The 12,641-nt window shown below is 62.9% G+C and overlaps 1 protein-coding gene across 1 annotated transcript in view; it reads right to left on the bottom strand.

Annotated features, from left to right (window-relative positions):
* Window positions 1-2,119: 2,119 nt before the first annotated feature.
* Window positions 2,120-12,641, bottom strand: part of FOXO6 (forkhead box O6) — a 39,072-nt gene continuing 28,550 nt past the window's right edge. Inside the window, exon 3 of the mRNA XM_059868582.1 lies at window positions 2,120-6,721. Coding sequence (XP_059724565.1) covers window positions 5,309-6,721 — 1,413 coding nt within the window. The 3' untranslated portion in view covers window positions 2,120-5,308. The remainder of the gene's footprint in view (window positions 6,722-12,641) is intronic.

Consider the following 12,641-nt stretch of genomic DNA (forward strand, 5'->3'; position numbering starts at 1 on the left):
GCATTCCCAAAGGAAAGGACAGCAGGGCATCCCCAGCATCCAGGAGCCCTAAACTGGGCATTCCCAAAGGGAAGGACAGCAGGGCTTCCCCAGCATCCAGGAGCCCTAAACTGGGCATTCCCAAAGGGCAGGGCAGCAGGGCTTCCCCAGCAGCCAGGAGCCCTAAATTGGGCATTCCCAAAGGAAAGGACAGCAGGGCTTCCCCAGCAGCCAGGAGCCCTAAACTGGGCATTCCCAAAGGGAAGGACAGCAGGGCTTCCCCAGCAGCCAGGAGCCCTAAATTGGGCATTCCCAAAGGGAAGGACAGCAGGGCTTCCCCAGCAGCCAGGAGCCCTCAATTTGCATGACAGGCTGGCTGTATCCTGGGTATCTGTATGCCATGGCTGACTGTGGGATGCAAATCATAGCATCACAGAATGGTTTGGGTTGGAAGGGCCCTGAAGACACCAGGCAGGGACACTTCCACTGTGGAGACCCTGGGGGGGCATTCCCTGGTTTTGGGAGACACAAGAAGCTTCCCTCAAAAGGCTGTTAAACCCCATTTGCTCCTTCCCCTGTTCCTATGTCTGTTCCTATGTTCCTGAGCCACTCCTTCCCTATTCCTGATTAGCTCTGACCTTTGTACTGCCCCAGACCAGGGTCAGCCCCCAGGCCCCTGCAGAGAAAAAGCCAGAGCCTCTGCATGTGGGTGCTGGGACCTGAACATCTCACTGCATGGCTGAATAAAACATCTGTGGATATTATGCAAAGATCCCTTTTTGCTTCCTTACCCTGAACTATACTAGCAGTTATTCAGACTGCAGCATTCCACTGAACCAGATTGCTCCAAGCCCCACTGCAGCCCCTCTTTGGACGGGTGTCCCTGATCCAGGCTGCATTCCCAGCACAGCTCAGCCCAGCCCAGCCTCTGACCTCTCCTGCCCAACCTCTGGCACAAATCAGATCCCACCCTGGCAGCAGGCTGCCAGCCGGGCTTGCACGAGGGCTGTGGGCTGCTGGTGAGGTGGTGGCATTCAGAGATGGCTCTGGGAGAAGGTCAGAGCGTGCAGAGCAGGCACAGGCTGTCAGCACTCGGCTCTGCTGAGCCTCCGCACGGGGACAGCCACGGATGCAGAAATGGGGCTGTGCCCAGGAGCTGCCTGGGGGTGCCTGGCACAGGGGGGCTGCAGTGCAGGGAGGAGAACCAGGAGAACCAGGAGAGCCAGGAGACCAACCTGGAGTGCTGTGTCCAGTTCTGGGCCATCGGTTTGGGAAGGACCTTGGGACATTTGAGGGCATCCAGAGGGGTCAATGAGGCTGGAGAGGGGCTGGGAACACAAACCCTGTGAGGAACCCCTGAGGGAGCTGGGGGTGCTCAGCCTGGAGAAAAGGAGACTCAGGGCTGCCCCCATCACTCTCACAGCTCCTGAAAGGTGCCTGTGCTCAGCTGGGGCTGGGCTCTGTCTCCAGGAACTGACAGAACCAGAGCACACAGCCTCGAGCTGCCCCAAGGGAAACACAGGCTGGATAGCAGGAAAAGTTTTTACAGAAAGGGTGATAAAGTTCTGGAATGTTCTACCCAGAATTCCCAGAATCACTGGGTTGGAAGAGACCTTCAAGATCATCGAGTCCAACCCAGCCCCAACACCCCAACTCATCCCTGGCACCCAGTGCCACATCCAGGCTTTGTTAAACACCCCCCGGGATGGGGACTCCACCACCTCCCTGGGCAGAACATTCCAGAACTTTATCACCCTTTCTGTAAAAACTTTTCCTGCTATCCAGCCTGTATTTCCCTTGGGGCAGCTCGAGGCTGTGTGCTCTGGTTCTGTCAGTGCCTGCAGACAGAGCCCAGCCCCAGCTGAGCACAGGCACCTTTCAGGAGCTGTGCAGTGTGATGAGGGCACCCCTGAGTCTCCTTTTCTCTGCTGATTCTATGGTTCTCTGACCTCCACAGCCCAACCACCCCCATGCTCTGGGTACAAGCTCAGTTTCACCAAAATCCCATCTCCCCCTTGGTCATTCCCCCATGTTCCCCAGCATCCTTGGGGGCACCATCCCCCCTTTCTCAGCTTCCCTGGGGGCACCATCCCCCCTCTCAGCCAGACACACAAGCACTGAGAGCAGCAGCAGCCCCACCTTGTAATATTTAAAACAATTTTATTCATGAAAATATGCTGTACAATGCACTATACACAGTTCTTTACATTGCCACATACACAAACTCTAATAGCACAACCAAGAAAGTTACCATTGCCTACAATAAATGTGTGTGAGAGATGAGACCCTCCCCCCCAGTCTGTACAGTTATAAATACGAGGGAAACGGACCCAAAACCGCCAGGGGAAGCAAACTGGGGGTCCTGGGTGTCCCCCCAGAGCGGCCCCAGGCAGGGCAGGGCGGGAGCAGGGAGGGAGCTCCTGGTCCCAGAGGGGGAACGGGCGGATGGAGAGGGGAGGATGGAGCTCAGTGAGGTGGGACCTGAGGTGGCCTCGCAGGTTCCACAGAGGGAACCCAGAGCCTCAGGCAGTGACACAAAGCCCTGGTGTCCCCTTCCCCACACTGACAGTCACGGGGTGGGGGGCACAGCCACGCCAGCCACTCCCAGGACATGCCAGCCCCAACACGCCCAGTCCCTCACCACCACCCACCTGGACACCACGGCCCCACCTGCCCTGGCCCTTTGGTCCCCTGGCAGGGCCAGCTGTGCCACCCAGCCCTGCAGCCACCCTGTCCCCGGGCTCCCAGCCACCCTGGGGGTGCCCGTGCCCGCCCCCGCCGCCCCCCGCCCCGCAGGACGACTGAACACACGACGTTACCAACACGACTGCACCGCACACACGACAACCCCACGGTCACGAACCACGACACAGCTTGGCCAGGGGCCGTGCCCACGCAGCGGGGCAGGGGCACGGGGCGGCACGGCGGGCACGGGGGCACTTCCCTCCTGTGCTGGGGACAGGGGACACTTCTCTCCTGTGCTGAGGACACTTCCCTCCTGTGCTGGGCACACAAGGGACACTTCCCTCCTGCTCCTGGGCAGCTCCCCCATCACATTGATGGCCAGCCAGTGTCTGTGACACCAGAGGGGGCTCGGGGTCCCCAGCGTGGGAGAATCCCTCTCCAACTGCCCAAGTGCTGCCCGGCATGCTGGTGTGCTGCTGGATCTGTGCCTGGAGGAGCCAGGACTCCTTCCCTTTCTCCCATTCCTGGGGGCAGAGGCCCCTGTTTGCTCCAGGGCAGCCAGAGCTGCCCTCTCTCCTGCCTCTGGGTCCCTCACACCACGTGCTGGACTGGGGGGTCGGGGGTTAAAGAGCCATTTGCAATCGGTTTCCAAGGATTTGAAAGATGCCTGCGAGGAGAGGTGGTGTATAAAAGGAATGCAGTAATGATCCTGACCAAAGAATAATCCTTTTTAAAAAAGCATTCAAGAAAGATTATATATAATAGAATATATTAAATTCTGTACATGATCAAATAATGTAAACATAATTAATTAACTTGTAAGGATGTCTTTAGAGACTGTGCCTGCCTTGTGCCCCGGGTGAAGGTGGGCAGTGGCACACAGGGCTCCTCTGTCACAGCCATGTGGGTCAGGAGAGGACCAGGAGGTGCCACCCATGGGTCCCCCTGCCCTGACTCAGGGCAGCCACGCTGTCCCTGTGGCTGGCTGGGATCCAGCTCCGTGGCAGAGGAGCTGGAGCTGGGGCAGGAAGGGAAGAGCTGAGCTGGGAAAATGTGCTGGCTCTGTGCACTGACCCCACTGTAAGCCAGAGGCTGGGGGTCACAGAGAGCCTGTGGTGCCCAGGAGGAAGAATGGCTGAGCAGAGACCCCACAGGACACAGCATCAGCTCCCAGCACCTCCTCCCAGCCCCTGCATCATCTCCAGACCAGTTGCTCCTGCTGGCCACCAGCCTGAACCCCTCCAAACCCTGCTACTCCTGGCAGCTGTGTGGAATGGCTGGGACATCCCTGGCCCTCTTCTGTCCCATTGAGTGGGTTCAGTCTGGGGTCCTGACAAACAGCAGGACCACGTGTGAATCATGGTCCCCACCCCCATGGAGCCCCAGCCCCTGGCTGGGGTGCACTCCTCTTGCTGACAGCTCCTGGATCAGCTCTCCTGGCACCCCAGGGGTGGGCAGTGAGACACTGGGACAGGCATGGTGGCACTGACCCCCCAGGAGCCCCACAGCCCTGGCTGGGGCCCCTGTGGCACCTCCCTGAGCAATGTGGGTCACCCAAGCTTGGAGCATGATGGACCCCACGCTGCATCCAGAGGCCTGGCCACCAGATCCCTCCCCTCGTCACACACACAGCCCCTCCTGGAGGATGGCCCACATCACAGCCCCCAAACTTTCACCCCAACATCCAACAACCCCCATGGCCAAGCCAAGATGAGCCATGTGATGGGACATATTGCCCATGGCCTCTCTCTCCTCTCCCTAAGCTCGACCCTTTCTTCCTTCCAATGCAAAAACTCAATGGCAAAAGAGTGCATGAAATCAAATAAATACGCCCCCCTCCCCTCCCCTGCGAGCTGCCCCTGAGCCTCCAGCCCAGGGGTCCCTCACTGCCAGCAGGACCCCCCTGGAGCGTGCCCAGCCTGCTCCGGGCAGGGCCTGCAGCTTCCCCTGCACCCCCAGGCCCCAGGGGCTGCTGAGATGCTGCTCCCAGGGCTGCTGGCTGCACACCATCACCACCCCCTGCTCACTGCTCGGTAAGGAAACCTGCCTGGAGCCACCAGGACACCCAGCGGAGCTGGCCTGGGGGTGTGGGCTCAGCAGAGCTCCCATCTCCACCAGGACTGAGGGGCCATGAGCCCCACCTTGCCCTGGGGCAGCGTCCCCACTCCTGACACTTCTGCCCAGAGGACTCACTTCCCAAGGTGGCTCAGAGAAGTGTTCTTCCCCAGGGGGGATGCCCGTGCTGGGGGTGTCCCACACCACCAGCTGTCACCACTCCGTCCTCCAGCCCAAGGGCAAATCAAACTGGCACCATTACCACAGGGCACTGGGACCATCTGGAAAGGCTTTCCCTTCCCACTACCCCCCTGGATCTGCCTGGCTCCAGCTGCCTCTCCCACCCACCTGCCCTGCGTCCTCCAGAGGATGCTGGCAGGACCTGCAGACCGGGCACACCTGGGGCTGGGTGTCCTCCCCCATCTCAACATTTGACCCTCCGGATTGTGTTTCATGTTCGACCTTAAGCTCAGACTGATGGCTCTCGCCTATCTTAACAAACAAAGGCAGAAGAGAAAGGAAAAAAAAAAAGTTAGTCTCAATGTTCCCCTCGTGGCTTCCCGGTGGCGAGCCCGTGCCGGGGCAGGGCTCACCCGGGCACCCAGCTCTGGTTCGTGGGCTGTGGCCCCCCGGGCAGCGCGGGCACGTTGAGCCCGTTCTGCGGCGGGAGCGCCGAGTCGAAGTTGAAGTCCATCTCGTCACTGTCCATAAAGTCATTGAGGATGATCGACTCCACGTCGCACTCCAGGCTCCCGTTGAACATGTCCAGGTCCAGGTCTGCTGGGAACCTGTCTTGGCCCAACACGGGGGTGTGGACGGCCCCCGGGTAGGGGCCCTGCAGCGAATCCAGCAAGCTCATGTGTGCCCCTTGGTTATTAGCGTAGGGATGCAGGTGCCCGTGGTGCGGCACGGCCGTCATGCTGCACGAGTCACTGGGCAGGCTCATAAGGCTGACAGGATTGGCTAAGGCACTGGTGTTGACCGCAGGGTGGTGGCCGGCTGGTGACGGGTGGTACAACGCGTTGCTCTTCATGAGAGAGCCCGGGTGGGGCGGGTAGGAGGACAAGGCCTGCTCCCCGCCCCCGCACAGCAGCGGGTTGTGTCTGTGGCCACGGGCCGGCACCATGGGGCTGGCCTGCGGCAGGGGCAGCTCCCCCGGGACCATGCTCTCCTTGTGCGCGTAGGAGATGGAGGAGAGCAGGTCCTGCAGCGAGGCGTTCCTGTAGGAGCTGACGGGCGAGAAGGTGGCCTGCTTGTTCTCCTGGATGGTCTGCATGGGCAGGCGGCGCATGAGGCTCATGGCCGGCTGGCTGTAGATGGTCCCACAGTAGGTGTTGGAGGCGGCCCCCATGCTGGAGCACTTGGAGTTGAAGGTGAAACTGGAGCTCCGCTGGCGCAGGGCGGCCGGGGGGAGCTGCTGGGAGGGGCTCATGCTGTAGCCGTCCTGCAGGTCCTCCAGCATGCTCTCCCCCAGGCTCTCGTTCAGGCTGATGGTGCCGGTCAGGTCGGTCAGCCGGGGCAGCTCCACGGAGCAGCGGGCGCTGAGGGAAGGAGACATGGTGCTGGAAGGGCTGGGGTACATCAGCGGGGACGAGGGGGTTCCATCGTCCTCCTCCAGCTCGTCCGGCTCATGGTTGGCCATGATGGGTGAGAGGCGCCCGCTCAGTGTGCTGGCCGTGGAGCTGGCCCGCGTCCGGAAGTCCGCCCAGGCGTCGTACTCGTCGCTGGCGTGGGACGCGGGGCTCTCCGACCACTTGGCTTGCTGGGAGGACGGGCTGTCCTCGCCACGCTCCTGCGTCACCTGCAGCTGCTTCTTCTTGCTGGCCTTGCCCTTGATGCGCAGGAACTTGCTGTTGTTGTCCATGGACACGGCGCGCCGCCGCGGCGTCTTGCCCGTCTTGCCGCCCTCGGGGTTCAGCATCCACCAGGAGCTCTTGCCGGTGCCCTCGTTCTGCACGCGGATGAAGCGCGTGTGCAGGGACAGGTTGTGCCGGATGGAGTTCTGCGGGGACAGCAAGGACAGGGGCAGGGTCAGCAGCAGGGACAGCACCCCTGCAGGAAAGGGAGGCCCACGGGGCTGGGGGGTACGTGGGGCACCGTGGGACACCGGGGCTCCATCCCCCAGAGTGGAAGGTTTGGGGCTGGGAGAGCTCGGCTGGCGGGTCCCTCCCACATCCCGCAGGTCACAGCCCTTTGCTGCACCTCCCAGCTCTGTCTGGGGCACGATTCCTGTCATGGCAGGTCCAAGGGACCCACAGCAGCCAGGGCAGCTCCCAGGGGACCTCCTTCCCTGTCAGGAACCTGCAGAGGGACAAGGTGAAGAGGGAACAAATGCAGTGACGGGGTCAGGACCATGCACAGGCCCAGGGCTTCTCTGTCCACCCCTCCCAGCCCAAGGCCACCACGTAGCCAGCACATCCCACAGGATGCTCCCAGCACAGCCAGCACCTCTGTGGAGATCCCAGCCCACTCCCCACCAGCTCCACAGGCAGAGGGGATCCCTCTGGAGGGGACTCCAAGCCCCTTCCCCCAGCTGGCACCACTCAGGATGTGCTCCCCTCCACCCTCAGCACCAACACATGCCTTGTGCAAGGCACATCAGCACCACCATATCCCTAAACAACCTGTTGGCACCATGAGAGACTTGTCCCCAAATGCCTGTCAGGCCAGCAGGGCAAGGGGGGGGATTCCTCCCCTTGACTCTTGTGAGACCGCATCTGCAGAGCTGCCTCCAGCCCTGCAATCCCCAGCACTGCAAGGACATGGACCTGTTAAAGCTGGTCCACAGGAGCCCACGGAGCTGCTCTGAGGCTGGAGCCTCTCTGGAGCCAGGCTGGGAGAGCTGGGGGTGCTGCCCTGGAGAGGAGAAGGCTCCAGGGAGAGCTCAGAGCCCCTGCAGGGCCTGAAGGGGCTCCAGGAGAGCTGCAGAGGGACTGGGGACAAGGATGGAGGGACAGGAGCCAGGGAATGGCTCCCAGTGCCAGAGGGCAGGGCTGGATGGGATCTTGGGAATTGGGAATTGTTCCCTGGCAGGGTGGGGAGGGGCTGGGCTGGAATTGCCAGAGCAGCAGGGGCTGCCCCTGGATCCCTGGCAGTGCCCAAGGCCCCAGGACATTGGGGCTGGGAGCACCTGGCACAGTGGGAGGTGTCCCTGCCATGGCAGGGGTGGGGTGGGATGGGATGAGCTTTGAGGTCCCTCCCAACCCAAACCATCCTGGGATTCTCTGACACCTGCCTCTCCCTACTGACACGCAGCTCAAGGGATGCCACCCCAGCTCCCTGTGCCTCAGTTTCCCCAGAGGACAAAGGCAAGATGCAGAGCCCAGGAAGAGTGTGCAGCACAGAGACCCTTCCACAGCTCTGCCCAAAGGCTCGGGGCTGGCCAGGGGCTGCCTTAGAAGGGAGGCACCTCCCCAGCCCCTTCCCAGCTGCAGGAGGGGCAGAAGGACGAGGAGGGGGAGGAACCCACGGCAGAGGGGAGAAAGTTTGGTGCTGTTGTGGTGTACAGTGGAATACTAATGAAGAGGCAAGTGAGCTCCAGCCTCATCTATCATATTATGTAATGGCTTACTTCTCTGCACTTCATTTATTTGGAGATTGCTCCCAGGCTGGCTCCTCGCCAGCAGCCACCAAATCCAAGTCTACAGAAATCAATCTCGCACTGACTGATTAAGCCGTGTTTAGAACTAATTGCTCCTTCGTGTGTGGGGAGAATAAATTACGGGCTTTAATTTCACATCTTTAAAATGCAACTGCAGGTATGGGCCAGCCATTAACCCCTTCCTGCATGGCTGGGGAGGGGGCCCAGGGGGTGGTTGGGACACAGCTGCCCAACCAATGCTCACCACCTTCAAGCTGAGCAAGTCGAGCCCTGGCCAGCCTTCCTGGCAGGGAGAGTCCCCCTGACCCTTCCAGCACCTCTCCTTAAGCCACAGGATGATCCAAACTCCCATCCAGGACCCAGCCACCATTCAGCATGTGGTTGTCACTGCCTGGCAGTGCCAGGGCCACCAGCCAGCTCAGCCCCACGGCACTGCCCTGCACCCACACACAGTGGGGAGCTGGGGATGCCAAAGCTGGGCCTGCAGGAGTGATGCCCAGTCACTGCTGGGCCCCTGGCAGGAGTGGGGACCCTGCCATGACCACGGTCCCTCCCTGCCAGCACTGCCAGGCCTGCCAGCACAGGAGGCAGGAGATGCTGCAGCCTGTGCAGCAGGGCCGGAGCTGCCATGCAGAGCACAGGGACAGGGGATGGGCTTTGGGCATGTCACAGCTGCATGGGGGTGACATTCAGCATCCTCTGCTACGGCCCCCTCCCATCCCAGAGGGAGCACAGGGCGCCCCGCACCCCCGAGGCAGGGCACAGGGCTGGCAGGGTCAGGCTGCCCGAGGGAGAGGAGGCGAGGAGAGGCAGTGCTTCTCCCGCAGCCGAGCTTCATTAAGAGCCAGAAGCCAGCAGCAATTAAGTGCAAGGTGCAGCACACCCGGCTCTCTCCTCATTAGCACCCCGACACGCTCGGCTGCCCGCGGCTCGGGGCGCACGGAGCGGGGCTGGGGCAGCCGGGAGCTGATTAGCAGCAGGACCTGCCTCACCCGCGGCCACCCGGCAGCCCCCGGGCACCCAGCGTCCCGCAGCCCCTGGCAGTGTCCCCCTGGTACACAGGGGACAGCAGCTGCCTTGGCAGGGGGTGCCCTGGGGTCAGGAGTGGCTGGTGCCAGCTCCAGGGCCCCCACGGCGCCTTTGGCTCCACTCCCTGCCCTGCACCTCTTCTTGCAGCACCACTGCAGTGCTGCCGGTGCCCTGTGCCCGCGCTGTGCCCCCCTGCCCGTCCCCCCTGTCCCTCTGTCACCCGTGCCGGTCCCCCCTGTCCCCCCTGCCTGTCCCGATGGCTCAGCCCCTCACCGCTAACCCGGCCCTACAGCCCCCGATGCCCAAACCCCAAACAGCACAGGGCAAGGGCATCGGTCCGGGCTCACAGCCAGCCCTGCCGGGGGTGACAGCCAGCTGGTGCTGGGGGTGACACCCAGCCCGTGACAAGGGTGACACCCGCACCACAGGCCCAGCCCGCCCCCGCAGCTCTGCCGAGGGGACCGGCATGCTGTGGGGAACAAGGGCGGGCTGGAGGTGGCACTAGGGCTGCAGGTGCACCGGACCCCCTGCCCAGCCTGGCTGGCACCAGGGCAGGACGAGGCTGAGCCCGTGCCAGCCCATGCCAGCTGTCGGAGGCTTTGCCAAGCTGGAAGACCCCGGTGCCGTGGCGGTGCCCGTCTGCCAGGGCTGGCCCTGCTGCGGGGCCGGAGGGGGGGCTGTGGGCACCCACAGAGCCCCTCACCCCCCCAGGAGCCCTCCTCCGGCGAGCCTCATTGTCAGGGGAGCCGGCAGTGTGAAATCGGTCTGATTAGCAATTAGTGCCATTGTAACGGGATTAGCCGGACCCATTGTTCGGGAGAGTGCCTTGACTGTCAATGGGCAGCTGGCAGCGATGGGAGGATGACAACGATGGTGCGGGGGAGCCGGAAGCCATCCCCGGACTCCCGAAATGAGCATCGACCCCCGAGATGAACCCCGGGCCCCGAAATGAGCCACCCACACGGGTACCGAGCCCAGTTCGGGCAGCGCTGCCCATCCCCACCCCAGCCTGGGGTGCCCACGAGTGTCGGGGTGCAGGGCGTGGGGCTGAGCTCCCTCTGCGTGCCCCGAGGAGAGCAGGGTGGGGGGAAACGAGTGCCAAGAGCAAGAGCAGGCCCTGGCCAGCGAGGGGAGAGCAAACCAGGTGCTCTGGGGCCCTCCCCATCCCTGGCACATCCCCTGCACCCCTCTGCTGTGCCCACCGCTGCCCCTGAGCTGTCCCCCCTCCCCTCTGCCCAGCACCACACGGTTTCCAAGCAAACCCAACCCCAGCTGCGCCCCACACACCCACACCTGCTCTCAGAGGTCAGTCTGTCTGTCTGTCCAGGCTGCTGGGCCACCCAGCCCAGGAGCCTGTTGGTTGTTACCTGGTGCAGGTTCAGCACCGTTGGCAGGAGGAAGCAGGGACAGGGACAGGGATGGAGATGGGGACAGGGACAGGGACAGGGATAGGGATAGGGACAAGGACTGGGATAGGGACAGGGATGCTAACAAGAGCTCTGCCAGCAGCACAAGGGCGGCTCCAAGGGTTAATTGATCCTTATTCACTCCTTGCACAACAAAATTGCCACTGCTGAAGGAAATATTGCAGGCTGCCCACAGCTGCCAACAGCCTCAACAGGGCTTCATCCCTGGGGGGTGATGTACAGGGAGGGTGGTGGCATGGGACACTCAATGGTGGCACTGCCAAAGGCATCACATCCACTCAAAAAATGGCTCAGCCACCTCCTGGCACCACCCCTTGGGCATGGGCAGCCCTGCTCCCTGCATTGGTGTCACCATTAGCTGAGCTCAGCCCCCAGCCCTGGCACGGCCACCCCGAGCAGTGCCCAGGCCTGTCTGGCGAGCAGAGGGCAGCTGGCACACGTGGCAGTGCTGCCCACAGCTGGGCCTGGCAGGCACCCCTGTGACAGGGACAGATGGCCCACGAGGACAGGAGGGGACCCCCGTGCTGTGCCACAGGCAGGCCGCTGCAGGACACCCCACCAGCTCCTGTGCCTGCCGGGGCATCAGGGCACCCCACATCAGGGCACCCCATACCAGAGCACCCCACATCAGGGTACCCCATATCAGGGCACCCCACATCAGGGCACCCCACATCAGGGCACCCCATATCAGGGCACCCCACATCAGGGCACCCCATACCAGAGCACCCCACATCAGGGCACCCCACATCAGGGCACCCCATACCAGAGCACCCCACATCAGGGTACCCCATATCAGGGCACCCCACATCAGGGCACCCCATACCAGAGCACCCCACATCAGGGCACCCCATATCAGGGCACCCCACATCAGCCCACCCCATATCAGGGCACCCCACATCAGCCCACCCCATATCAGCCCACCCCATATCAGCCCAATCCACAGCATCCTGACCCACATGAGCCCCACACCAGCCCCACACTGTTCCCATCCACACCAGCCCCACACCATCCTGGCCCACACCAGCTCTCCCTGGGTGGGTGAACCCAGCAAGGGGAAGCCCGCGGAGCCAGGTAGGGGGTGGCAGGGGCAGGGACAGGTCAGGGATGGGGACAGGGACAGGGACAGCGACAGGAGAAGGGGCAGGGCAGGGGGAGGCAGGGGCAGGGGGAAGCAGGAGGAGGCAGGGGGAGGCAGGGATAGGGGACAGGGACAGGGGACAGGGGCAGGAGCAGAGCCAGGAGCAGGAGCAGGGGGAGGCAGAGCAGGGGGAGGGGGAGGGCAAGAGGAGGGGCAGGGAGAAGCAGGGGCAGGGGGAGCAGCCGCCCCCCGCCGCGGGGGTCTCGCCAGCGGCGGCGCGTTCGGGTCAGCGCTCCGGCTGAGCAGAGCGGGGCTGACGCGCTGCTAATTGAACCAAATGCCCATTAGAGCTGCGAGGGGCAGGTGGCTGACACGCGAGGAGCCCGGGGCGGCACGGCCGGAGCATCCCCGCCTCCCCCCGCCGTGCTCCCAGCGCCGCCGACAGCTCATTAGGGACCGCTAATCACCCCCGAGGTGTGCGCTCAGCCCAGGACAGCTGGGCATGGCGTGCTGCAGCCTGAACAACCCCCGGCCCCTCTGTGTGCCACCCCCGTGCCACCCCTGTGCCCCCCCCGTCAGGGAGCGGGCAGGGGTCCAGCCTTGCCCCCTGGGGCACACACAGCCCCCCACGGTGCCGTGTGGCTCCAGACAAGCTCCACACTCGGGAATGGGGGAGCAGGGCTGGGGTCCCCCATCGTGGGGCAAGGCTGTGCCACCCCCTGCCCACGTCCTTCTTAAAATTATTCTTAATTTTCATCTTAATTCAGAGTAAACTTAATTATATGGG

This window comes from Haemorhous mexicanus, chromosome 27, assembly GCF_027477595.1.
Source record: "Haemorhous mexicanus isolate bHaeMex1 chromosome 27, bHaeMex1.pri, whole genome shotgun sequence".
Classification (NCBI taxonomy): Eukaryota; Metazoa; Chordata; class Aves; order Passeriformes; family Fringillidae; genus Haemorhous; species Haemorhous mexicanus.